Genomic DNA, 25736 nt, shown 5'->3' on the forward strand with positions numbered 1-25736 from the left:
TAAATAAATAAATATATAAATAAATAAATAAAAAAACCAACACATCCAAACATCATTCTCCAGAGCTGGGAGTCGCTGGCTTGCTTTTTTTCTCTCCGCCCGCAGTCAAAAAGCTTCAGGTGTGAAGGGCCGCCCCGGCACCGCTCGGGAGATGGATGCACGGAGGGGCTGGCTGCGGGGAGAGGTCGGCGGGTCAGGTTGATAAGGCGATACGAGCCTCCAGTTCCACGGGGTGGAATGTCCCTGGTGTGGGGCTGTTTGCTCTCCTGTACAGCCTGCAAGGGGCTGAGGGCTCGGTAGACCCTCCGTGCCCCCGGGGACCGGGGTTTCTTTGCAAGGAGCGGCTGTAGGTGCCGAAGGAGGGAGGGTTTGGGGTTTTTGGTGTTGGGGTTTTCGGGTTTTTTTGTGTTGGTTTTTTTTTTTTTCCCCGCCCCGTTTCTCCCCTCAAGCCCGCCGTCCCGGCGCCTCCAGCACGGATCCGCCCGGCCGGCTGCCCCCCCCCGGGGACTGGGGTGACAGGGACCGGTGGGCAGAGAGGACCGGTCCTCCGCCGTGGCAAGCATCAGCGCCTCAAGGCAATCACCACATCAGCCCGTTTACCCTCCCGAGACAACAAACACTCCGTCCGTCTGTCCGTCCGTCCATCTCCCAGCCCTGGCCAGGGCAGTGCGGGTCCGTGCGTGGAGCAGCGGGCTCCCGTGACCGGTTTGCAGAACCCCTCGCACCGGGTTTCCCGGCAGCAGGAGCTGCAGAAACGGGGGGGGGGGGGTACCCCCTGCCTACGCCCCCCGCACCCCCACGGCCACACTAAAGCGCTGGGGGTTCGCCTCGGCCCCGCTCTTACGGGGGTATTTTGGGGGAGGCACGTCCGAGGGCGGCCCGGGCCACGCTGCCCCCCCCCCCGGGGGCGGTTGTGTGCGTTCCTGCAGACACACGGCTGCTAAATTTCAAGCAACTCCTCTATTTTTTCTTTTTATTTTCCTTTTTTTTGTTTTTCCTCCCTTCCCTTCTCCCGAGCCCTCTCTCTGCCTTCCCAAAAATCGTTTCCCGGTACAATCCTGCAGCCCGGGGCGAGGGAGGAGGCGGGATGGTCCCTGCTTCCAAGACTTTTACGAACAATCGTTAAAGAAATCAACCTTTTTTTTTTTTTTTTTTTTTTTTTTTCCCCTTGTGCGGAGGCCGGAGAGGTCCCTTTGATCTGCGAGGCCTGGCGTGCTCCGAGCCCGCACGCCGGCTGTGTGCGGGGAGGGGGCCCGGCCACTGCGGGGACCGCCCCCCCCCCCCCGAGCCGGGACATGAAAATGGGGGAAAGAAACCCAAAACAAAAAAAAAAAAAAAACCAAAACCACCAAAAACCAGGGCGGCCAGGGTACGGGAGATCGACCGAAGGGCTTAAATATTTCATATTCCTGGAAGCTGTCAAGGCCAAAAACAACAACACGCCTCCCGCCTCCCTCGGAGTGTTTGCAGAGGGCAGAGGCGTGTGTGCGTGCGAGGGGGCCAGGGGGTGGGGGGAGAGGGTCATAAATTTTCACTTGTAATCAATCAATAATTAACTAATAGCGGAGCGTGGGCCGAACGGGCCGGCAGGACGGCGGCGGCGGGTGACCGCACCGCGGGGGTGTCCGTGTCCCCCCCCCGGGCCGCTGCGGCTCCGGTACCCCCCCCCCCCCCCCCCCCGGGGCTGGCGGTGCGGCCCCAGCCCCCATTTCCCAGACACCGTGGACTCAGGGCCAAAACACCCGTGGGTGAAACTCGCAGGAAAGCCTGCGGCAAGCTCCGCCGCGCTGCCCGGTTGGGGGTCGGGGCGGGGGGGGGATGCCGGCTCATCTCCCTACCCCCCCCCCCCCCCGGTGGGTGCTATACCCCCCTCCCACGGGCCGTGGGTCCCTTCGGGGGCCGCTCCGCACTGCTCGGGCTGCCCGAGAGATGGCGCCGGCGCCTCGCCGGACCCCCCCGCCGCCGGACAGCCCCCCCCCCCCACCTCCCCACCCAGCGCCGGGTCGCCTGCATCAGCCATAAAACCATTGAGGATATCAAGACAGGCGCCAGGTGAGTAATAGACAGGATAATCCAGAGAGATTGCTCGCTGTTTACCTCCATCCACAAGCGCCACAAGAGTTACTCATTAACGTTACTATATACAAATAAGATACACAAGAGATAAAGCCATTTGCAAGTCAGAGTTACACCTGCGGTACACGGATTTCTTGCAAGGGCATGGGGAGGGGGAGGTCAGCGTTAGGCCCGTAGAAGGTGGGGGGAATATGTTAAATCAATCAGGCTGCACCCTCAGCCTTTAAAAAAAAAAAAAAAAAACAAAATAAATCGTGACCTCCGGTTTTGCGGTGCCTCGGGGCTGCCGGTGCCCGCCTGGCCAGCGGAGCGGCTACCGGACTCCTGGACCGGCAGGAAAGCGAGGGCGCCGGGGGGGGGGTGGTTTGGGAGGGTGTTTGCTTTCCTCTAAACATCAGCAGTGAATTTCCTCGCCAACTACGAAAATCTTCTTCCCCCCCTCCCCGCCCCTGTACGGACCGTAAGCGCTCTCCCTCTATAAGAAAGATTTGGGGGACCACTACTGGGGAGGGGGAAAAAAAAAAAAAAAAAAAGAGGTTCCTCCATCATTCCTGACGCCAAATAAATGAGAGCGAGCTGGCTGGGGGGGGTCTGTACCACACGGGAAAGTGCTTCTGAGCTGCCTCTAAGGCCGGAGCTCAGAGCAGAGGAGAAAGTTGAACGGCGTAGGGAAGGATGGTTTTACAGCCCGGGGGGGGGCTGGCAGCCAGGGCTGGTCCCCGTCCCCCCCCCCTTCCCCCGGAGCGGCCCCAGCTCCCACCCGCGAGGAGGATCCGGGTGGAAACCGGCTGGTGGGGTTGCAGCCCGAAGGCTGGCTGCCTGCAGACGCTGCCTGCTTCTTGGGGGGGGGGCTGTTTTTTAAATTTTTTTTGGAGATCCGACGCCACCTCTAGCCCTAAAAACCCCACCTCGCCCAGGCCAGCTCAGAGGAACATCAACTAAAGTGATATCTCCAGCAGCCATCACCTTGGGGGGGGGGGAGAAGGAGAGAAAAAAATCCTGCTCAGCCCAAACCTTTCCCCCGCTGCAAGCACCGTGGATTTAAAATACACACACGCACCCCAAGGTGAAATGGGAAGGGTCCCGTTCCCCCACGGAGGGGACTTGAGCAGGGTTTGATGTGCATGGGGGGGGGGGCGGTGCCGCTGAGAACCTGTTAAAAAATCGGGGGAAAAAACCTTTATTGCCCCTTTCACCCCCTGAACCGCTCTTTATTTATCTTGCCGGTGCAGGAGCCGGGGGCCACGGGCCGAGGGGCAGGCAGAGTATAAAACAGGATACAGGCTGGAAGTACATCCTTATAATATTTATTACTGGCGGAGGATGAATCACTTTCCAATATACGGGCCACTAACTGTTGGAGGGGGGGGAAAAAAATCTCTTTAACAAGGAGAAATATATATGTTCTGCTAAGGGATGTGCTCACGGACTGGCAAAGGTACAGGCAGGGGCTGCCAGTTCTCCTTCGTTCTCTGCTCAGTGACCTCCCAGGCCACTGGTCCAGCCTGCAGCCCGGATGCCTGTCCCCGTTTCAGCCATTTTCTAGCTTAATCTCAACGTATCATCAGCCCAAGGGCGAGAAGGGACGGTTCCAAGGGAGGAAAAAAACCCAACCAACCCATGTATTTCCAGGTGATAACTAACTGGAAAAGTCAATTCCTCTGCCTGGACAGGAGGGAAAACGAGCCCAGCAACACCATCAACTCCTGAGCATTTTACCTGGAAACTTTGGAGGAGGGCACTGCATTAAAATTTAACCGATCTATTCTCTAATTCTTCACTTTTGCGTTATTAATTTATGACAGATAAAAGCATAGCTGAGCCTTTCTCATTAACTTTTCAAACGCCACTTAATATTGTTCCATTAAAAGAGGTGACTTAGTAGTCTCTGGATTGACTTTAAAAGTGAGAGGGCTGAAGACGGAAAAGGTACATTAAACAGCTTGCTTAAAACTCGTACTTCCCCACCAACAATTCAAACGACACCATCCCGACTGGTTCGTACTAGCTCCTTCCAGGAGAAATAACTTAATATTGGGAAGGGGATGGGGGGTGGAGGAGAAAGGCAGAAGAGGGATATATATCTGTCAACCCCTCCATCCTCCCAGGCACTTTCGGGAGGGTTGGGGTGAAGGCATTTCACAGTACGCCCAAGACATTTCAATAAAAATTTATTGAAACTTCAGTGACTTTTAAAAGGGAAAAAAAAAAATTACAGAAAAAAAATAGCAAGAACTTCTCAACATTTATATAACACAAAATATACCTTCATATTTTTTTTTCTTTGAACCAGCTCTGAGCACCTGACTTTCAAGCCAAGAAAATATGCACTCACTCAAACAAAGACAACAATAAGCACAGTAGTAAAACTCCATCGTGGGGTTGGTTTTTGACACACCAAGGAAATGGGGAAAAATAATACAAAGTAAAGAAAATCCTAGAATCTTCATCTTTTTTTCTCTCAAGCCACTGGAGAAGCCTGTTGTCGTGTATTAACGTATATAATTTTTTTGTTGTTGACATTTTATATGGAAAGTAGCGCTTTGAACACTGAAGAAATCGAGGATTAAAAGCTACGATGGCACATTGCTTTTTCTTTTTCTCTCTTTTGTTTGGTTTTTTTTTAAGGTCTTTGATTAATTTTGTTTGTTTCTGCTTTGCCTTTTGCATTCGGCTCCTTTACAAAAGGACGAGGTCAGGTTTTCTGGGGTGAGCTCCCATTTAAAAGTGAGCCCTCGGAAATGGGGGTATTTCTCCTCTGGGTCGGGGTGTATGTTTAAAGGAATTACGACCTTGAAATGAAAACGACTAAAAATAAAAACAGAAGGAAAAAAAAAGACAGCTGCAGTCGTATTTACAGAGATATGTACAATGTCAATAAATTAAAGTTTAATTTCGAGTATTCATATTCCACGTATTTACAAGAGTTATCAAATAATTACATAAATACTTTGTTTTAATAATAGTGTCCGCTCTTCTCTTCTTCTCAGTATGTTTAAACCTTGTTATTGCATATACAATTAAAGAGGGAAAGCTGTGATAAACCTACAGTCAAGCTACAGAGGTTTTTAGATAAAATAAATTCACCTTTTTTTTTTTTCTTTCCAACTACACTTCTTATTGTGGTTGCTACAGGGAGGATGTTTAAGGTAGAGGGACGAGGGTCTTATTTTTGTTTTTATTATTATTATTATTATTAATTTTTTCCCTGGGATTTGAAACGAGCATTAAAAATAAACAAGAAAACCCACCGAAATAAAAAAAATAACCCACCCACCCCCACAAAAAAAAAGCAGACTACTATGGAACATGCAAAAAAAGCCACCGACTGGCTCTCAGACATCACAAGAATATTTTAAACACACAGCTTCCCTTAATATTGACTGAGGGGGTTGTTGTTAACAACCCGCCCAGGAAACAACTGTTGAAGAACCGATATGCGAGTTACTTACACACTTCTCTTTTGGAAAGAAAAAATCACTTCTCTTACTTAATTTTTATTCATACGCTTGTTTGCTTTTTTTTTTGTTTTATTTTTGCTTTTAGGTGTTTTTTTCTTTTTTTTTTCCTGTTGTTTTTTGTTGGTTTTTTTTACACAGTTTAAAAAAAAAAAAAAAAAGGAGGATGCCACAACCCCGCCGGTGACCCGGCCGGGCCAGCCTGCTCCCTACGAGCAGCCTCCGACCCAGCTCTCCCACCTCGGCTCCGCTCCCCCATCCCCGACCCTCTCCCTACCCTCACCCCCCTGCTTCGCCAGATACCTTTTTGCTGATAAGCGCGCGCACAACGCCGGGGGATTTTATATTTAAAAAACAAAAAAAAACCCAAAACAGAAAGGGGAAGAAAAAACCAAAATAAAGGAGGGGGGTAAAAAAAAAAAACAAAACCAAAACACTCGCGGGGTGGAGGATGTGGTTTCTTTCAAACAAAGTGCACTGCGAGACTGATTTGAAATGAGCTCCCGGAGGCTGGGGGGGGTTACGGGGAGCCGCTGCGGGATCTGTCCTGCTTGGGGTCGAGCCCACTGACCAGGCGCTGGATGTTTTGCAGTTCGCTGGTGGCCGCCTCCTTGTCCGCGCCCAGTTTGGGGGAGAGGGAGACGGAACCGGAGGAGAGGGTGGACGAGCGGCTGGTGAGGTCCGAGGCGGAGTCCAGGGGCACGGAACCGGGACTGGCGGTCAACCCCCCGGTTTTGCCATCGCCGGAACCGGCGGCCAGGCCGGGCAGGGCGGTGGTGAGGAGGCTGCTGCCGTCGGGCAGGGGGACGGGCAGCGGGTAGGGGCTGTAGCGGAGGCGCGGGCGTACGGCGTTGAGGAAGGGGTGCCGGTGCACCGAGCCGGAGGCGGCGCTGGAGGCCGCGGCCGCTGCCGCCATGTAGGTGTAGGGGTAGGGGAAGAGGCTTCCGAAGGGAGACATGGCCAGGCCCTGCGGGAGGGGAGGAGAGAGAAAGGAAAGGGTTACCGGCCTGTACATCCACCCCCCCCACCCCAGGGGATGCTCCACGGCACCCCCACGCCAACACCCCCCCACACACACACACACCCCCACGCCAACACCCCCCCCCCCCCCCACACACACACACGCCGGTGGGAGAGCTGACAGTGGCCAAGCTGCTGCTGCTGCCCACGGGAGGGGGTGAAGACCCGGCCCCCCCCCCCAAAGCAGCCCCTGCCGAGGGTCTGTTCTGCATGGCCCCCCCTCCCGCTGGGAATATCGTGGCCCTACAGTCCCCGCAGGTACAGCCACCCCCCCACCATAGGGCATCTCCCCCCCCCCGACGGCAGCTCCGCTCCACAGGCTGCAACGTGTCCCGCACCGGGACAGTCCCGGGGGGGCTGTCAAGCCCCCCCGGAGGTGGGGGGGGGGGGGAGGCCTGGCCCCAGCACAGTGTCATAGGGAGCACAGGAGCGAGAGGACAGCGGGGCGGGTAGAAGAGCTCCGGGAGTTCAAGCTGGGTCATTTCTGTGCCCCCCCCCCCCCCCCCCCGGCCATGGGGCTTTCCCACCTCCGATTTTTCCCCCAAACCCAGAGCCTGCCCCTGCAGGTGCCCCGCTGCCCCCATCCTTCCCCCAAAACGGAGCCCCCCGCCCCCCCGCTCCAGAGGGGTAACGGGGTTTGGGGGGGTGCGGGGGGGGGGGGGGGGGCTGCAGTACCTGCGAAGCCAGGACGTGCTGCTGCAGATGGAAAGGCAAAGCAGCCGCCGATGCTCCCGAAAGTCCCTGGGCCGCCGCCGTGGCCATGACCGTGTTGTCCAGTCCCGAGACACCGGCGGACGCCCCCGAGACGGTGGCGAGCAGGGGACCCATACCAGCGGCCATACCGGAGAAAGCCCCCCCCCATGGCAAACTGCCCGGGGTGCAGCAAAAGCGGGTGCCCGTTCCCCAACGGGTTGAAGAACTGCTGGCCTGCCAGGGCAGGGGGGAAACCGAGGTTCTGCAAATGTCCCTGGCTCAGGTGGGCCGTGCTGTCGGTCTGCACCGTGAGGGGGGCGAAGGGTTCTTTACCCAACAGGCGGTTCTCATCTACTTTGGGGCCATCCCTGAGGGGGCTTTTCAGGTCCTCGCCGCTCAGGCTTCCCCCCCGGGTGCTGGAAGAGATAGTAGCCGGGCTGTGCCGGGAGTCCGGAGGGGCTTTCTCCGTTCTCTCTCGGCTTCGACTTCCCACCGAGTCACTGGGGAAAAAGTGGCTTTTGGAGGGGCTGCCCCCCTTCTCCCGGGGGTCGTCTCCCACCGCCGCGGCGGAGCTGGCCGGCGCTGGGGTGGTGGCGGTGGTCGTGCTGATTTTGCCCGATTCGTTGCCTTCTAGCAAGGGATCGTCTTTGCTGTCTGCATCGCTGTCTCCCTCGCTGGGGCAGAGGTCTGCAAGACAAAGGGAGCCCGGGGCTGGGATCCGGCACCCCACGTCCCGAAATCCCCCCCGTCGGGCTGGGAGAGGGGACAGAGAGGCTTCCTGGCCGGCCAGAGCTTTAGATGTAAAAACTTCCTTTTTTTTATTATTATACAAAGAAATACACCCACCCAGTGGTGCCTGGGCAGCAGGGAGTCCCCGGGGACACCCCCCCGGCGGGGGGGGGGCAGGGAGACGGGGTTGGAGGGCCTCGGGAATGTGTCTCCCAAGAACTTTTCCAAAGTTTTCAGCCCTTTCGATGGGCAAACTTTGAACACACACCCCCCTTCCATCACCCTCCGGACCCCCCTCCTCCTCCTCCCCAAACGCATGCACAGCTTCGCTGGATTCCTCTGCACTTCATCTCCTAATTTCAGCGCCCCAGGTGCGAAGCTCTGGTTTGCTTTTCGGGTCCCCTCCCCTCGGCTCGGCAGGACTTTAAACAAATGAGTAAAGCAACAACAAAAAAGAGGTTGTTTCCTCCTCCCCCTGTACCCCCCGCCCCTGGATGGATTAATACATGTGAGAGCTGCAGACAGCTCCCAACCCCGCACCGAGAGAAATCAAGGGTGACTTTTCTATAACAAAGTTCGGGACTGTATCCAGGGGAAAGATCCTTCCTCTAATAACAGATTCAGAGAGGAATATTAATGGAGTGACTCTAGTTCTGAACTTTTGCCCCGTGGTCTGTCTTTGCTCCTTTGACTTGGAGCTGGCTCCTTTCTGAACCAAGGAGGGGAGGAATGAACGTGCAGCAGAGGGAGAGGGAGGCCGGGGGGAGAGGGAGAAGGAGAGAAAGAGAGTGAAAGACTGAAAGAGAAAAAGAGGGGGAGAGGGAAATAAGGGAAGAAGGGAGGAAGGAAGGAGGGAAGGAGGGAAGGAAGGAAGGAAAGATAACAAAAGCAAGAAGGACAGAGAGCGAGGGGAAAAGAGATGAAGAAGAGAAAGAAGCAAGAGGGAGGAGAAAGAAGAGAGCAGAGATAAAACAGAGAAAAGGAAAGATAAAGGAAGGAAGAAAAGAAGGAAAGAAGGGGGGAAGGAAAGAAGGGGGGAAGGAAAGAAGGGGGGAAGGAAAGAAGGGGGGAAGGAAGGAAGGCAGGCCAGTGCCAGAAGGCAGCGGCGCAGGCCAGGATCCATCCCCCTGCAGAGCAGGCACCCAGGCTCTCCCCGAGGGGACCCGGCGGGGGCCGGGGGCCGCAGGTCTCACCTTTGAGGCTGGAGGTGCCGACGGCGGGCACGGCGGGGCAGGAGGACTGGGCGAAGCACTTGAAGGCCGTCTGCTCGTTGGACGACTCGTCCGAGGTGGGGTTTTCCTTCTTCTGCCTCTCGTCGTACACCCGCATGGACTGCAGGGTCAGCTGCTTCCTACGGGCACACGCACCCGCTGGGCGAGCGGACCCCAGCACCCCCCCGGGACCCCCCCTCCAAGACCCCCCATCCCTTCCCCAGCCCCCTCTTGAGTTCCTATTTGGGGATGACTCGAGCAGGGGAATTAAGGGCCAAGGTCCCCTCGAGGGGGGAACGCATTTCTCGCAGGCAGGACTTGGCTGCTAATGAGAGGAGATTTCTTGGAAGCGGTGAGCAGCTCTCAGCAAGGGCAGATATTAAAGACAAGGGGCGGAGGGGAGAGGGAAGCATTCCCTGGAGATTAGCTTTTAAAAGGCGAGGATGTTCCAGAGATATGAGCCATCTTAATGGTTGCTAAGATTGCTAGGAAGTGGTTATTTTGTTAGGCACTTTATGTAATCTTTTCACCAACAATTAACCCGGAGTAAAAATCTATTTATATTTAGAGAGAAATTAGAAATCATTTCCGTCCTGTGGCTCCAGTGTTGGCTTTATTTTCATACTGATGGACAAGAGGAGCTGGCGTGTGTGTGTGTATGTGTGTGTGCTGGGCTCAGTGCTGGGCAGGGAGAAAGGCCTCTTGTTTTATATTACACCCCCCCCCTTTTTTTTTTTTTTTTTTGTTAAAAAAAGAGGAACAGACAGATTTATTCATTATCTAAGCCCGAGTGCAAATAGCTAAAATATCCTGTCTGCTGTAACAAAGCAAAACAAAGACATATGCCCTGTCAAAGAAAAAAAAAAATCATCCCTTTCTCTATTTTCTCCACTATTAAAAATAAAAATCTTGAGTCCTATTAAAATGAGTTCTGTCCGTCTGTCTACCTGGGGCACAAACTGCATCCTGCTGCTTTTGGAAAAAATAAAGAATCTTCTATCATTAATTACTTCCATATTCATGAGACACCTCTGTCAAAACAGTTTATTTATATATTTCTCCTCCACACTTTAGTCTTTTCAATACAGTCCCCGGGAAAATGCCAGAGGAGATTCAACCAGCGATCAGCTCTGACCTCACTTCTCCCTCTTTCCCAGTCCCAGACACAAACTATGCTGTAATATTCCCTCTCAAAATTTGAAGGGAAACTTCTTTCTCCAGTGATATTTGCTTAATGTACCACCATCCCTTTGGCCAACCATCTCCTGCGATGTAAAAAATAAACACAGAAAGCAGGAAAGAATTCCCATGCAATCAGTTTGGCATTATTAACGACAAGATCCTTATGAATTTTGGCGGGGAGAAGTGTGGTTTGGAGGCCAGGCGAGGTGATTTTGACCTCTGCTCGTGTTCTGAGCTTCACGCACAAAAACCAAACGAGGCGCCTATATATAATCTATCCAGACTCACCTTTTTTCCCTCCTTCCATTCCCGGTGTCTCGAAAGCCTTTGGCAAAGGGGTTGTTGTCAATTTTTAATTGAGTGATCTATAGGATGGAGAAAAAAAAAAAAATAGGCAGGGGGTTGGGGCAGAAATAAGGAGATTTTGTATTAAAAAAACAACAGCAAAAAAAAAAACCCCTCTCCCGAGTTCTCCCAGTGCTGGCAGGACACCGGCAGGAGCAGGACAGGGCAGGGGGCAAAGGTCCCCGGTTTTGGGGTGAATCTTCGTGTTTTCCCGAGCCGGTTTGGAGGCAGCTCGCACCCAATCCCCCCGCCGGACTGGTCGGTGACCCGGGCTGTGGTGGCAATGAAAGAGCCCCGTGTTGCTGCCACCGCATCGGAATTAATTTAGCCGTGCAATGCGATCCATGCAAGTTATGCCTGCGCTTAAAACTCTTTAAATGCCATAATTAAACCGCAAAGGAATCATACCCACCCCCTTGCTATAATAAAATACTTTATATAATCGCATTATGCTCCGCGTGTGCGTGTGTTGGGGCGCCGGGGGTGCCAGGAGCCAGTTGATTTTTTTGGGGGGGGGGGGAAGTTTTTTGGTGAATGCTTGGGGCTTTCCTCGGGATTCAGGTTATCGTAGGGAATGGCTGTTTCTTTCTGCATTTGGAGGGTTGGGGCGGGGGGGTGCGGAGCACCCCGCAACTCCCCGTGCCTGCGCGGAGGTGGATTCCAAGCCCGGCCGGGGGCTCCCCTCGCTATAACGGGATGCGGGAGGCGAGGATGGGGACTGGGATGGGGATGGGGATCCCGCCTGCCCACTGCTCTGCTCCCGCATCGGGCTGGAAGTGCCGCAACCCTCCAAATTGAGAGGAGAGCGGGACCCCGAAAAGCAAACCCCTGCCTGCGGCTGAGTGCCGGGCAGGACCGACCCCTGCTCCCGAGTTACCCGCCCCCCCCGCCGCACACGCAGGATCAGGAAAGAGCAGGAAAACCCACTGCTAAAAACCAGCAGGACTTTTAATCCAGGTGATCCTGGCCTTGCCTTCTGACCTGCCGGCGAGGCGATTCCCCCAGCGCCGGAGCCGAGGGCTCCCCGCCGTTCCCGCACGCCGCTTTCCAGGCGATTTCATGGCAATCAGACAAATATGCTCCTTTCTGTCCTTCAACCAAGCCGGCCCCAGCTGATAGACCGGGGCGAACAGCCCTGCTGATAAGTCCCAAAGCAAAGTCTACTCTGTACACGCGTTTCTTTCCGTTTCCTTGCAAGCGCCCGGCCGCAGAAAGAGAGGAAAATAGCCCGAGCCCCGAGGGAGAAGCGGCTTTTTTGGAAACCGAGGTGCAGACCCCCCCCCCCTTCACCTCTTGATTTTTAATAGTGAAGGATGTGAGGGGGCAGAGAGAGGCACGGGGAAGCTGCAGCGAGCGGGCGCTGCACATCCCGACCCTCTGCTCTTAACGCACACGCACGCAAAGTAATAATTTATAGACGGAAAAAAAATCAAAGCCCCTTTTTTGGCTCCTTTGCTTCCTTCCACTTGACTTAATTACCGTAAATTCACCATTTGCCACTCTTCCAAATATACCACCTTCGTCGCAAGTGACAATAAACCAGCAGAAATGGAAAGGCAGCGTCTGCAGCGCTGCAAAACTTTCTCACATTGGCTCTTTCAGACCTTCCAGCTAAATTCAAGCGAGATACCCCTCTCTGATCAGAGCATATTTCTGCACCACAAAAAATAATAAAACACTGCAGGATGCAAAAAAAAATATCATAATATAATAATAATAGGAACCAGACGTGCGCTCCAGCCTTATTGCCAATTGCTGTTAAAGGAGCTAAAACAGCACAAAGGCCAGGAAGAATTACAAAATCTCCAGCCCCACTGCTCTCCCCCCTCTGTCTTTCGACACACGGAGCCGATTCTTTTTTTTTTTTTTTTCTTTTTTCTTTTTTTCCCCTGATGCGTCTTAGATTAAATCCACACCGAGAGCAGCGATCCCCACCTCATCCTACCCCTTTCCCCATAGCGGGGAGCGAAAAAAAACCCTAAACAGCCCCCCCCCAGACCTCCCTTTTAATTGCCTACCCCGAGGTCGGCGGGAGCGGAGCGCCCGACCCCCTCCCCCGGCGCCTTCCCGAAGTTGGATCAAGGAGGTTTGGGGGGAAAGAAAGAGAGGAGCGGGATGGGCTTCGTGATTTTTAAGGGAACAATGCAGAGTAAAAGCTCTCTTAAAAGCCAAAACACGTAAAACAAATCCTTTCTTAATCTCCTTACCTTATCATTCTGGTATGCGGTCACTGCGATGAATTCAGTCTCCGGGAAAACGTAGGTCCGGAACGTGCTATAGGGAAGCTTGAGAATATCGTTGGCTCGGACGATGTGGAACCGGGGCTGGTACTTGTGCATGGAGTTTAAAATGGTCTGGGGGGGGGGGGGGGTGGGCAGCGGCCGGCAGCAGAGAGGGCAGAGGGGGGGGGAAAGAAGACGGTCAGCTGGAGCAGCACCCCCTCGCACTTCCCCCAGCCATCGGCACTTTCTCCTCCTAATTTGCCTTCCCTCTCCTTCCTCCCCTCACTCCTCCTCCTCCCCGCCGAGCACACTCCAAACACACGCACACGCCTTGCAGCATCCAACAAAAAGCACTGACAGCTCCAGCTCGCCGGGGTTAGGCTCTCCGCTGGACCTCTCGGAGAGGGGAGGGGGGGGAATCCCAGCAGAGCTCTCCTAGGAGAGGGGGAGAAGCTGTTTGGGCTCTGGCCGCAATGTCTTTTGATTTCAAAGTGAAAAAAAAAAAATTAAAATCAAGTAAAGAAGCCTCAGCAGCTATAATAGCAACACCACCACGAGAGCCTTGGCTAGGTCTAATTGCTTGCCCCAATCCACTTAAGGCCTTCTACGAAAGGCAAAAATGTATCGTCTAATCAAATCACAGCCAGCAAATGCAATCTTCGGCACATTAGAGATCCCCCGACCGCGGCCACCACCAGCAACCCCCGGCTCCGAGGTGGAGGCTTTCCCAGGAATAGAAAGAAATGGCAAGGATCGTCAGAGCACTTATCAGCAGGTTTGTTTGATTTCACTCTTAGGGTAAGTTTTTATCTCTGCACACCCAGTAAATGTAAAAGGAGTGGATAGACATGAATGGGCAACTTGACCTCTGATTTTGGTCCCTGTTTATTTTCACTCCGGCTTGCTTTACATTATCCAGATTAATATATATTTAAATGTTTGCGTACTTAGGCCTTTAAGCCCTTTATACACACATGCATATCATTTTCCTACGCTTAAAAAGTGTGATCGACTTTATTAAAAAAAAAATAGATACATAAAGTCACCACAGCTCTGAGAAATATCGAGTTGCGCCATGCTGGAAATATATCTCTAAAGTTAATGCTGAATGGCAAGGAGAGGTTAGAGAATAACCTCGAGTGTTAAATCCTGACCTCAGCAACAGGAAAAATGAGGGAATAGTATAAAGCGGGCAGATGCGCGTCCCCCGTGTGAGCGGAGGCGGGTATTTATTCCCCCTTCTCCCCCCATTTCGGCAGCCCGCCGGGGCTGCGGGCACGGCTCCGGCCGAGCAGCCGCTGTGCTCCCGGGCAGATCCCCCCCCGCCGGGACCCACCGCTCCGGCTAGGCAGGCAGGCAGGCAGGGAGGGAAAGGGAAAGGGGGGGGCAAAGGAAGGTGTAAAAGGCACTCACAAATCCGTGCTTGTCAGAGATGTTGTTAGTGAGCTTCAGCTTGTGAAAGGTGACGACTTTGGACATCCATTGTTCGCCGGTGGCCGGGCTGTCCGGGTGGATGTACATTCTCTTTGGCATTTCAGGGTCAGCTTTGCCGGCTACCATCCACCGGGAATTATGGAATTTGTACCTACAATCATCAGCCGCCACAATATCCATCAATAAAATGTACTTGGCCTTTTTATCCAGTCCAGTGCATCTCACTTTAAATGGAGGAAACATTCTCCTATGGGCAGAGAGGGGAGGGGGGGGAGGTAAAGAAAAGACAAGACCAAAATAAAATAAAATTAATCACAGCGTTTAAATAAGCTCCTGAATCTCGGTAGCGCGTCTACCGAGCAATCGCTTCAGCTCTTAGAAGCGGAGAAGTCGCATGTGTGTCATCCCCCCCCCCCCCAGCAAAAAGGCTTCCCCCCGCCCTCAGCGGAAAGGTTTCTCAAACGCTTAAAAGTTTCAGGAGAAAATGGTCCCTGGGATGGGAGGCAGAGGGGAGAGGTACGTGTTGCCTAGAAATCAGCAGGCGCCTACCCTCTGCCATTCCTAAACAGCAAAGCCTCTTTTAAGGGCTCTCGATCTCTCGTTAGTTCCCTTTTCGCCTGCTAAACAAAGAAATGGGAACAGATCACACCCCGATAAAATAAATATTCCGCATTAGTATAACCCAGTCCACCGATGAAGAGTGGAGAGGGGAGTTTTTCCACTTTACAGAGGAGGAGGGAAAAAAAAACCCTACAGTGAGGACAGGGTGGCTGCCGTGGCTTTCCCAACGCTACAGCCTCCCGGTGATCCCCCCTTGGTGCAAAGGGTTCCCTGCAAACCCCGCTCCCCTCCGCTCCTAAGTCCAGCTCGAAACTGCAACAGGATACCACAAATTTGCTGTTTATTATATCGAGCGGTTGGCATTCAGCAATCTCAACTTAAAAGGAAACACATGACTTTGCAACACGTTAAGAGCGCTTAATACTCGCCGAGGCTTTCGCGCAAAAACTTTTGACCACAATTAACAGAGAAAACTTCGGGAAAGCAGTAAAACGGGCGAGGGGATTTTTTTTTTTTTTTTCTCCTCCTTGCTGCTCTTAGGGTTTTTTTTGTCCTGAGCCTGTAGCCTGCAACTGGTGCTCTGCGAGTAGGTGAAGCTCCAGCAAGGCAGCTGAAGGCCATCTAAGAAGGCTTTTCAGGAGTGGCTTCCTCGAGTAATTCTCCTGGCAAATTACACGCAAATTGTTGGGGAGGTTTCTAAGAGAGTCCCTTAGAAAAACGCCCAGGTGCGAAGGGGGTTTTCTCCCTACGTGTCAGCACAGCAATAGGCAGAGTTGTAAAAGAGCACGGATGTCAGTGAGTAGCGAATATAGAGAGGGATTTCGGATGGGTAGACCTATAAAAAGCAGAAATGCCGAGGGTGGACGCGCCGTGTGTGTTCATTCATTCCCACGTGAAGGTTACATAAATGCAGGGACAGGCAGCGCGGAGCTGCAAAACCCTCCCTGCCACTACGGCAGCGGCTGCAGAACCGCTGGGTACTTTTGTCAGCTTTTTGTGCGTTTCCAGATAGAATTAGTCAGCACAAATGCACGCCTAGATCCCAGCAAAGAGAGAGGCACAAGCGAAGCAACTGATAAACCGAGCCTATCTGCCCTCCTGCAGCTCCTGCTTCGCCAGCAGCGATACGCCGCTCCAAATAATTTTTCCTTTATGCCCCCTTCTCTTTCCTAAGGAAGAAAAACTACGTGTAGCCAGGCTGAAATCAGGCCAGCTGCTTTTCCAACCCCAAATTATTTTCTTTCTGCTACCAGTCTTATCCAGAAAGTATTAAGCTACTGAACCATGAAGGGACCCTCTCGCCCCCTGCACACGCTGAGCAGGGCCGGTTCGTGGTTGAGCTTTTCCCTGCAGCGTGGTGCACGAGAGGGGCTTGCATCTTCAGCTGTCTAAAACTTTCCATAATTCCAGGTGAAAAGAGCTTTATAGAGAAAGCCGCCGGTGAAAGAGCCTTGCTCTGGAGCAGCCAGGTGGGGTGCAGAGACTAAGGGGTGGGGGGGAGAGGAGGAGGGGGGGAAGGCAGGAACCCCCCGACCCAGACCTACCTTCCCGATTTGGTAATCACCATCTCCGTGCCTCTTTTATGAAATTGCTCCCAAAGCTCTTTGGCTTCCAGATGCACTTTCGGGTCATCTTCTACCTCTTCTTCTGGTTCCAGAGTTTTTAAAGGCCTCAGATGGGCTGCTGCCTGGTGACCCAGAGAAGAAAAGGGGATACCAGTCTCTGCAGCCCCCACTAACTGGTCCATGATGGGTTTAGCCAGAGCCCCGGGAAGGGAGAGGGCGGCCGCCCCGTTGGGAGGCAAAGCCAGAGCCGGGAAGAAGGGAGGCTGATGTCCCAACACAGCGCTCATGGCAAAGTCCGGTGCCCGGTGAGGTAAAAAAGGATGATAAGCCATGCTTGTCCCAGGGATTACTGGATCTCTCATCGGTATATTCATCCACTCCACTCCTCGGTCTTCCTACTGCTGGAGTAGTCCCGGAGTGGTTTCTAACAGCACATCATGAAGAAGAAAAATTAAGATAATAACAGTAACAGCAATAAAGCACCAAAAAATAGGGTGGGGGGAAACAAGCTCTAGACAGCACAGTACATGGGGGAGAGGCAGAACTTCTACAGCCTACAACTTCCCGAGCCGGGGCACATCCCCAGCCCTCGGGACAGCGGATTAACAGGATTGTTCATTATTAGTCTTGCTTTTTTTGTGTTCGGTCTCTGCGGTTTGGGTTGTTTTTTTTTTTTTCCTGAGTGGAAGTCCTTGCGCTGGAAAAGAAACGCCGAAGAAGGGGAAAAAAAAAAAAAAAAATCCACCGGGTTCGCTGTCTGCTCCTGTTGCCGCAGAAGGGCTGGACAAGCGGAGATCCTTTTTTTTCTTCTTCTTCTTCTTTCTCTTAGTCTCAGTCCCCCTTCTCTTCTTTCGTGGCGGAGGGTGACGGCTCGAAGCTGGGTTTTCTTTTTGGGTGGCTGGCTCTCCCCCCCCCCCCCCCCCCACCCCTCCACCTTTCCTCCGTACGGTCAGGCTGCGGAGCAGAGGCTGGGAAGGGAGGGAAAGCAGAAAGAAGCAAACAAACCCACCCCCCCTCGCCGACCGAGGAAGGCTCCTGAGCAACCTTCAGCAGCAAAAACTTGTAGGGAAATCTCGTTTCCGCCTCGCCTTTCCCCCTCTCCAAGCAGGAGCTGGTCAGGGTGCCCTGATTTCCATCAGGATCTCTTCTTTCTTTCACCCTCCTCCTTTTCTTTTTTTTTATTTTTTTCCCCCTCTCTTTCTCTTTCACTCTGCCTTAAAAAAAAAAAAAAAAAAAAATCTGGAAGAATTACACTCTTGTCTCCTCTCCAGCAGCGCTCCAGCAAAGGAGAGAGGGAGAAAGAGAGAGGGAAAGAGAAAGGAAGAGAAAAAGGGGAGGGGAGAAAGAGAGGAAAAGAGAAAGAGAGAGAGGGAGAAGGAGCCTCTCAGCTCTGAGAATTCCCTGTGAGTCTGGGCTCTGCGTGCACCAGATTGTATGGATGTGTTGTGGGTTACAAGGGAGCTGGAGCCTCCTTGATTGGCTCTTTGACGCTTTCGGACCAATTGTGTGGCTCCATAGGCGTGGTTTTGACAGGTCGAGTGGAAGGGGGACAGAGCCGAGTTATAAAAAGAAGGTGTCGGAAACTGTAACGCTGCAGCAAAGCATCACTAGTACTCCGGGCCGTGTGAATATGTCAACATGATCAGAGGGGAGGGAGCAGGGCAGCGCTCGGGGAGGGCGGCCGGGAGCACCCGCCTCTAGTTGGGGGGAGCTGGGGGGGGGGGGTGGAGGGTGTGTGGGGGGGTGTTCGGGGCCGCCTCGCCCCCCCCCCCCCCCCCCCGGCCCCGGCGAGATGGCAGGCTGGGCATTTCCAGTGCGCTCTCCTCCGGCCGCCTTGCCCCGGTAGGAGCTTCCAAAGCAAGCGGCTGCTGGCAGCGCTCGAGAGGCGGCGAGGACGCGGCGGGGGGGGGGGAACGGGACCGGGAGGGGGGGGCTCCACGCGTGGTGGTGGGGTCCGGGTCTGGGTGCCCCCCACCCCCTACGGCGCACTGCCCCGGTAGCCGCCTCCCGGCCCGCAGCAGGGGGGGGGGGGAGACCCCGGCTGACCCCCCCCCCCGGAGCTCCGGACCCACCTCGGGCGGCCGCGGGGCCCGCCGCCCCGCACGCCCATCCCCGCCGCGTCGCGGCTGCCGCCGGTCCCCGCAACCCCCGGGGTTCGTGTCACCTCCCCCGTTCCGTTCTCCCCCCCCCCCCCCCCGACCCCAGGAAAGCAGCTTTCTTTTAACGAGACAGGACCTCCAGGCCGGGAGCCGGGCGCTTTCCTTCTCCCCGCAAATCTAGGGGTGGTGGGGAGGGCAGGAGGGGAGCCGGCCCGGGGGGGGGGGGGGGGCTCCGTGGGTCTCCCCCCGGCTCTGTGGGTCTCCCCCCGGCTCTGGGCTCGGGCTCTGGCTGCTCCAGCGGCCGCGGCCGCCGTTATTATTGTTATCGTGGGCGGCTGCAGGCTGCGGCGAGGCGGGCAGGGGCCGCCGCTCGGCTCAGCCCCGGGCCCGGCGGTTGCTGAACGCGGAGGGGGGGGGGGGGGGCGAGAGCGGAGGGGTGGTGGTGGCTAGAAAATAAGAATTTTTTTTTTTTTTTAATGTATTCTTTTTTTTTCTTTCTTTCTTCGGCGCTGAGGATTAAGGCCACTCGGCTGGCACCGGCGCCGAGAGGGTTACGTTCCCACACCCCTCCTCTTCCATGAGGTGCGCGGGGAGGAGACGGGAAGTGCGGCTTTCCCTGCGCCCGGGCCGGGGCAGAGCCGGGGCGGGGCGGGGGGGGGGCCCATCACCGGCTTGCCCCCATACCCGGGCTCTCATGGAGCCATCCCCCCCCCCCCCCTCCCCGGGAAGGCATCACGCGTGGGTGTGCGGCGGTCCCACGCAGAGAGAAAGAGCCGGGCAGGATCCTCCTAGGAAGTTTCTGGGGAGACATGTTCCTGGGGGAGTGACAGGGCTGGGCAGCGAGAGGGGGCTTGGGCTCTGCGTGTGTGTGTGTGTGTGTGTGTGTGTGTGCATGGCGTGGGAGCCGTGGGCGTGCAGGGCACGGGGCGCCCACGCGTGTGGCAGGCGGGATATCCCAGCGCTGGGAGGTACTGAATCATCATCACCCACCCCCCTCCCGGGGGGGGATCTCCCGACACCCACACCCCCCCCCCCCGGCTTTAAAGAGGGGAAGATAATCCTCCGGGAGCGGAGCGCGGGGGCTCGGCGCTGGCTGCGCGCAGATGGGAGCGGAACCTCTAAAGTGATTAGCTCTTCTAACATTGCATTTTTGACGCACATGGTTAAGAGCGCTTGGCGCCAGCTTGGTGAAGTCCCTGTAGTAACCAGCGTCTAGGATCGCTTTGCATTCACCAAAATATCTCCCCTTTGGTCGGGGGTGGGGGTGGATAGAGAAAAGGAGGAGGGAGGAAAGGAAGCGGGAGTAATGCGTTCAAAGAGGATGGGGGGGGGGGGGGAAGTCTGATGTGTTTCACGAAGCCAGGAGCTTGGCTACCCGCGCAGCGCTCGGCAGCTAGTTATCAGCGGAGGGAGCGAGTCTTTTCTGCAACCTCTGCTCGGCACCGGTTCTCGGGCTCCTGTCTCCAGCCGCTGCCGTGGTGGGATCCCCCAAACCCTATGCCTTACCCTTAACAGAGCCCACAACAAACGCCCGGCGGCTTCAAGAAGTTTGCCGCAATTTGCCCCAGCCGGGCCGCCGTTTTCTCCCGGGGACCGGGAGGTGCCCGCGGCTCCCGCAGGACAAGCGCGGCCGCTCCCAGCCCCGCCGCGCCCCGACCTCCGCGCCCGCCCCGCCGGTGCGCGCCCTCGGCGCCGCGGCAGAGGCCGGAGTCGCTGCCGCTCTCCGCGCCTGCTCCGCACCTTGCACCGCGCTCGGCACCCACCCGCGCAGGAAAATAAAATGTTTGCCGCTTATGATTTCCAATTTCAGCGTCTGGCTAATGGCGTGCAAACTTCCGCCAGTTCCGAGTGACCTCCCCGACGAAGCCCCCTGGAGACTCGTATTATGAAGGGAGGCTGCACTAATCTAAGATCAAAAGCGGGAAGGTGCGAACAGTCTTTGTCTCCCTTCGGCCGCCTCATTCCCCCTTCTGTGTGTGATAAATCTACCCTGGCGCCGACTGCGCGCTGGATGATTAATTTGCAAGCAAACAAAAGGGACCTGATGGCCAGCCATCTTAGTTAAATATTGGCCAGTGCTTCCAGCTACTTGTTAGCCGCCTCTTTGCCAGAAATAAATAAATAAGCGAGGCGCAGAAATAAATAAATAAGGAGGCCGGCAGAAATGAATGGCAAAGCGAAGGGGTGGAAGGGGGGGGGTAAGGAAAAAAATAAAAAGGGCAAAAAAAGCAGCGAAGTGCCGCGAGCGGGGTGGAAGTGGGAATGGGGCTGGTCGCGGGGGGAGGCAGGGTGATAGCACGCTGAGATAGCCGGCTGCCCCCGCGCCTCCCGGCCCGTCTGCAGGCTGGGCTTGCACCAAGGCCGACACTATCTTAGCTCTTCAAAGAGGCATGAAAGGTCTCCGCTGTCTCCCCGGAGAGCGGCCAGGCCGGGGCTCTCTAATCTCGGAGCGCAAAGAGCTAAAGGCCGGGGAGCGGGGGGAGCGGCTCCCACCTTCCCCAGCTCTCCTCCGCTCCCTGATGCCGCCATCGGCAGCACCTCGCTGGGTTTTCCCTGGTTCAATTCAGGCCGGAGGGAAAGCGGAGCTGGCCAGACCCTGGGCCTTTGGTGGTTGAGCAGCTGGGAGAGCCCCGCTTGCTCAGATTTCACCCTCCTAAGCAACTTTTAGCGTTTGCACGAGAGCTCGGGGCATGCAGCGAGCCTGCCCCGTGCGTGTGTGTTGGAGGTGTGGGAGGAGAGAGGCTCTGGCTCTCTCCCGGTGGCCTGAAGAGCCAGCTGGAGGAAGGAGGCAAGAGGAAAATAAAGGCAGCCCGCTTTTCAGGCCCACACGTCTTCTCCCAGGCCTGCGGGAGCAGCTCTGAGGCGTGTGTGTGTGTGCGTGCGCACGGAGGGGCTGCGTGTGTGCTACACACGCGTACGTGGAGATGTTGTGGGGGTGTGTGCGCGACCGGGAGGGATTTGTACCCTGGGGTACACCGCAAACCCCTGCTCCGACAGCAAAACCTGAGGTGTCCCTTGCACCCCCTGCGTGTGCTGGGTGCTCGTGGGTGCTCTGCAGGAGAGGACGAGCCCTGGTGCAGGGTGAGCAGGGCCAACGTGCACAACGTAAGTGGGGTTTTGCATCCTATCTACGCATTTCCTTATTGTGCTGCCGGTCCCAAGCATCCCAAGGGGCCCAGAGCCATCCTGCCTGCCAGCCGCCCCGCACCCTGCAGGATTCATCCCTCTCCTCCCTCCCTTTCCCCCGGCGCCACAGCCTCTGCTCCGTCTCCAGCCCTTCGGAAGGCAACACCCCACCGTGGCCGCGCTATGTTTATCCGAAATGAAACGCAGCGGGCTGGTTTACTTTGGCAGGTTTGCTGTAAATACTGGCTGGAGTGCGGGGGGCGTCTGGCGAGCGGCGATTACACGCTTCTTCCGAGGGAAACTCTTCCCCACCCTGTGCAGGCCCTTCCCCAGCCCAGCAAAAGGTGTCGGTAAATGGGGGCCGTGTTGACACAGCTCCATCCCAGGGTGGTACCGCAGGCCACAAGTGTAATGAAGCGGGTCCCTGAGGGAGCGAGTCTATGTAGTCAGACTATATAAACTGCTACGGGGAGCGTGTGGGGGGGTCACTACAGCAACTCTTTGCCTTTCCCTTCAGCAGAGCCCTTCCTCCAATTGCCAGTTGAATTTCACGGAAAGCCTGGCCCGAAAACTTCGCAAAACAACCTGCCCAGGTCCAAAAAAGCACGGCAAGGCATTAGAAACAGCGAGAAGAAAAACAACACATCTCTCTGAGCAGGCTGGGCCCAATCAAAGGGGCTGTTCTCATCTCTCCGAAGTAGAGAGGGGGGAGCAGGGGAGTCAGGTCCCCTTCCCAGCACAGCCGAGCTCAGGGCTTTGCAGGGTGGGGGGGAGCCCAAAGACAGTGTTACACATGCCTTTTTGGAGCACCAGGGGAAAAAAAAAAGAGAGGAAAGCAGCAGTTGGAGAGGTTTCTCACCCTCCAGCCCTCGCTGGGATGTGACCCTCCGGGAAAGGCTGCTTGTGCCCCTGGCACAGCTCATCCCAGCCCGGTGGGAGCAGCACGGCACTGACCATGGCAGAGCCACTGTGGGGTCAGGCAACACCATCCCCCCAGCCCAGGGTCACCGCAACGCTGGCAGCTAGTTGCTCTTCCCCGCCTGCTTCTGCCAGGCTCCTCGCTCCTCCTGAGCCCCCCCCCGGCCTCGCCCCCACTCCTGCCAGGCGCCGACTCTGGTGGGAGCCCAAACATCAGGGCTCCAAGATTATGATCTTTCACTCCCCTCACAGACATCACTCGGGCTCAGATCGCCAGCCCTGCCCCAGTTCCTCCCCTCCCCACAAGACCCGTGTTCACCTTGTCCCCATCTCCAGCCGGCTCCGACACTCTCCAGTCGCCTCCACTTTGCCACCGATGGGAAAAGAAAATAAAGGAGCACCCAGAGCCACCTCCCGCAGCTCTCCCCTCCGCTTCCCGGCCAGGCCCGGCCTCACCGACCGGGGCACTTCAGGGCACAGCAAGGTTTGGGGCTGGTCCTCCAGCTTCCCCAGCTCACATTCTTTTTACCCTTTTCGAGCCGCTTTTGCACCACTCGGTTTCTCCTTGCCACAAAGCATCACCCACTGCACACGCAGCCCCGGCGGCCCTTTCGCCCCCCTGGTCTTGTTCTTCTCACCGGTGTGTTGCTGGCAGAGGCGAAATGAAAGCCCCGCTCCGTCCCTCGCCCTCTCTACACCCATCCTTCTGCTTCCACCACTGTTGGCCTAGCAGAAATTGTAAATAGAGTTCACTATTTGGATAAGGATTGTTTTTTTTTTTTTAAATAGCCAGGCGTATACATACAGTTTGCCGCTCAGGAAGTAGCACTAATTGTCGTTTCCTATAGTCAAACAGATCTATCTTTTCAATGCTGTCTTTGTGTGTCTGCGTGCGAGGGAGAAAGAGGGAAGGAGTGGATACGTTTATTCAATTATTTAAACACACACACAACACAACAACAGTACCGAGGAGGGACGGTTCCTCCCGCAGCAGCCCTCCAGCTCTCCAGATGCGGCATTACCCCCCCCCCCCCGCGCCTCCCTGCAGACCCAGTAGAACAAGGCACTCGGCAAAGAAACAGATTTTATCTGCTCTGACCATCAGCCGTGTTCTCTAACAACCCAGAACCGGAGCCTTTCCCATCTCCATTCCCCCCCCCCGCGGGGTCTCCTTCTCGCCCCCGGCCCCGCGGGGTGGGCGGGCAGGCAGCATCCCCCGGGGCTGCGGAGCGGTGCTGAGCACCACCGGGCACACGGGAGCCGCCGGGTTGCATCAAAGCAAGGAAGGGATCCGGGAGCCTCTGGCACCGAGGCTGACACGCACTTTGCTCCCGTTTGCTTCAAGATGCCACCAAGTCACCCGGCCATCGATTGATACCTCGGCCCGGGGGAAGCGGGGGGAGGACCAGCTGTTGCAAAAGGACATGGTAAATCTAATAGGGGCTGCTGTCAATAGAGAAATGACAGAGAAGAATAATTGGCTTCTTAAAGTCTGCTGAACTAACACTCATCATGTAGCCGCGGACACGTATTCTCCATCGGAGCCTGGTATCCATTACTATTTTCCTTACTAGGTTTCAATTAAAAAGAGCTATAACCCCCACACGCACACCCCAAGGCAGGAGATACATGAAAGAGAAGAGGAGGCAGCGGACAACTCCTGCCTGTACGTGACGTTTCTTACCAGTCCCGAGCCCTTGATGTGCCCAAGGAAATTCACCCCGACCCCGAGCGCCCGGGCCGGGGCAGAGCCGTGTCCCCGCGGGGCGGTGGGACCCCGCGCCCGGCATCGTTCCCTCCCCGGCATCGCTCCCTCCAGGGGCTGCAGGACATCAGAAAAACTGCTTAAACGGGGGATGTTCCCGACGCGTTTGGGCAGCGGAGGAGCTTCGGTTCGCCGCGGTGGGGAACCCACGGCGTGACCGTGTCCCCAGCAATTTCATTTCACTCTTTCCCTCTCGCGTGAAACAGAGCCCAAACTATCCCCAGCGCAGCGAAAGAAATTTAAAAGCCCCACCGGCTTTCGGGGGAAGGAGGGAAGAGCTTTAGTTTTTTTTCAATGCCCCAGTTAAGAGGTTTGGGGGCGGCTGGGAACGTGGTGGGTTTTTTTTTTCCCCTCCCCTGCAGCCCCTCTGTATGTTTGACCCCTGGCATCTGGCTGTGCAGGGCGAGGGAAGAGCTTCGTACGGAGGCTGCAAAAAGCAGCCGAAACGTGCCAGCCCAGCCCTGGGAAACTTTTGGATAGCAGTGAATTTCGCTACTTCGGCCAGCCTAAAGCCGACACCCGACGTGCAGGGCAAGGAGCTGCGGGCTCCATCCGAGCGGCACTCCAGAAGGTGTTGTTGGAGGGAGAAAAGTCTTCTCCTCCTTCACCGCTTCCCAACGCTCCCTACTGCAAGGGGACAACTCCCCGCGGGGGCTGAGCTGTTCGAGGGGAGGGGGGGCCGGCAGCCCAGACCCCAACCCCCGGGAGCTCCAGGCAGCCCCGCCGAGAGCCCCCGGCCCTCCGGGGCACCGGCAGCCCGCTCCGCTTCACCAGAAAGCTCCTTTCTCTACATGCTCACACATCCCCACACGATCCAGCAAAACTCTCCAGAGATCTTTTCCGTGGGGAGCACAAGAAGATGGAAATAAAAAAAATAAAGCAGAAAAAAAAAAGGGGGGGGGGAGGGTGGCTCCTCTCTTTCTTTAGGGCGTGGGAGGTTTTGCAGCGCTGTTTTTAGTTTAGTATTTTGAACAAACTTTAGATTGATTTCCGGAAAGCGCAAACGCGCACACATGGGAAAGTGAAAAAACCGGTCCTTCGAGGTCATCTGAGAAGGGGAGACGGGATCTGAATCCCCCCCCCCCCAAAAAAAAAGTAACAGAAGGGGAAAGATCCCATGTTTTTATAGTTTAAAAGTACTTTGAATTATTTGCTTTTAATGGCACACGTGGCTGCAGAAAAAGACAGGCTCTGCTTTCGATCTTGCACTTGCTCCTTGCTTTTCTATACGTGTGTGTGTGTGTGTACACGCATATACAAGCTTTACAGCCCCCACTTCATGGCCAGGTTTCTCTCTCCCCGTGTCCCCCCCCTCCCCTTTCCCCTGGACCA

General features: G+C 55.5%; 1 protein-coding gene across 1 annotated transcript; it reads right to left on the reverse strand.

The window, feature by feature from the left end:
* Positions 1-4950: 4950 nt before the first annotated feature.
* TBX3 (T-box transcription factor 3) lies at positions 4951-17423 on the reverse strand. Its single transcript, XM_030025696.2, is given in 8 exon segments — positions 4951-6501; positions 7230-7412; positions 7414-7934; positions 9170-9327; positions 10658-10734; positions 12922-13068; positions 14350-14617; positions 16476-17423. Coding segments are annotated over 8 exon segments (2196 nt in total). The 5' UTR covers positions 16871-17423; the 3' UTR covers positions 4951-6054.
* Between the last annotated feature and the right edge of the window lie 8313 nt (positions 17424-25736).

The sequence above is a fragment of the Aquila chrysaetos genome, chromosome 9 (assembly GCF_900496995.4).
Source record: "Aquila chrysaetos chrysaetos chromosome 9, bAquChr1.4, whole genome shotgun sequence".
Taxonomy (NCBI): Eukaryota; Metazoa; Chordata; class Aves; order Accipitriformes; family Accipitridae; genus Aquila; species Aquila chrysaetos.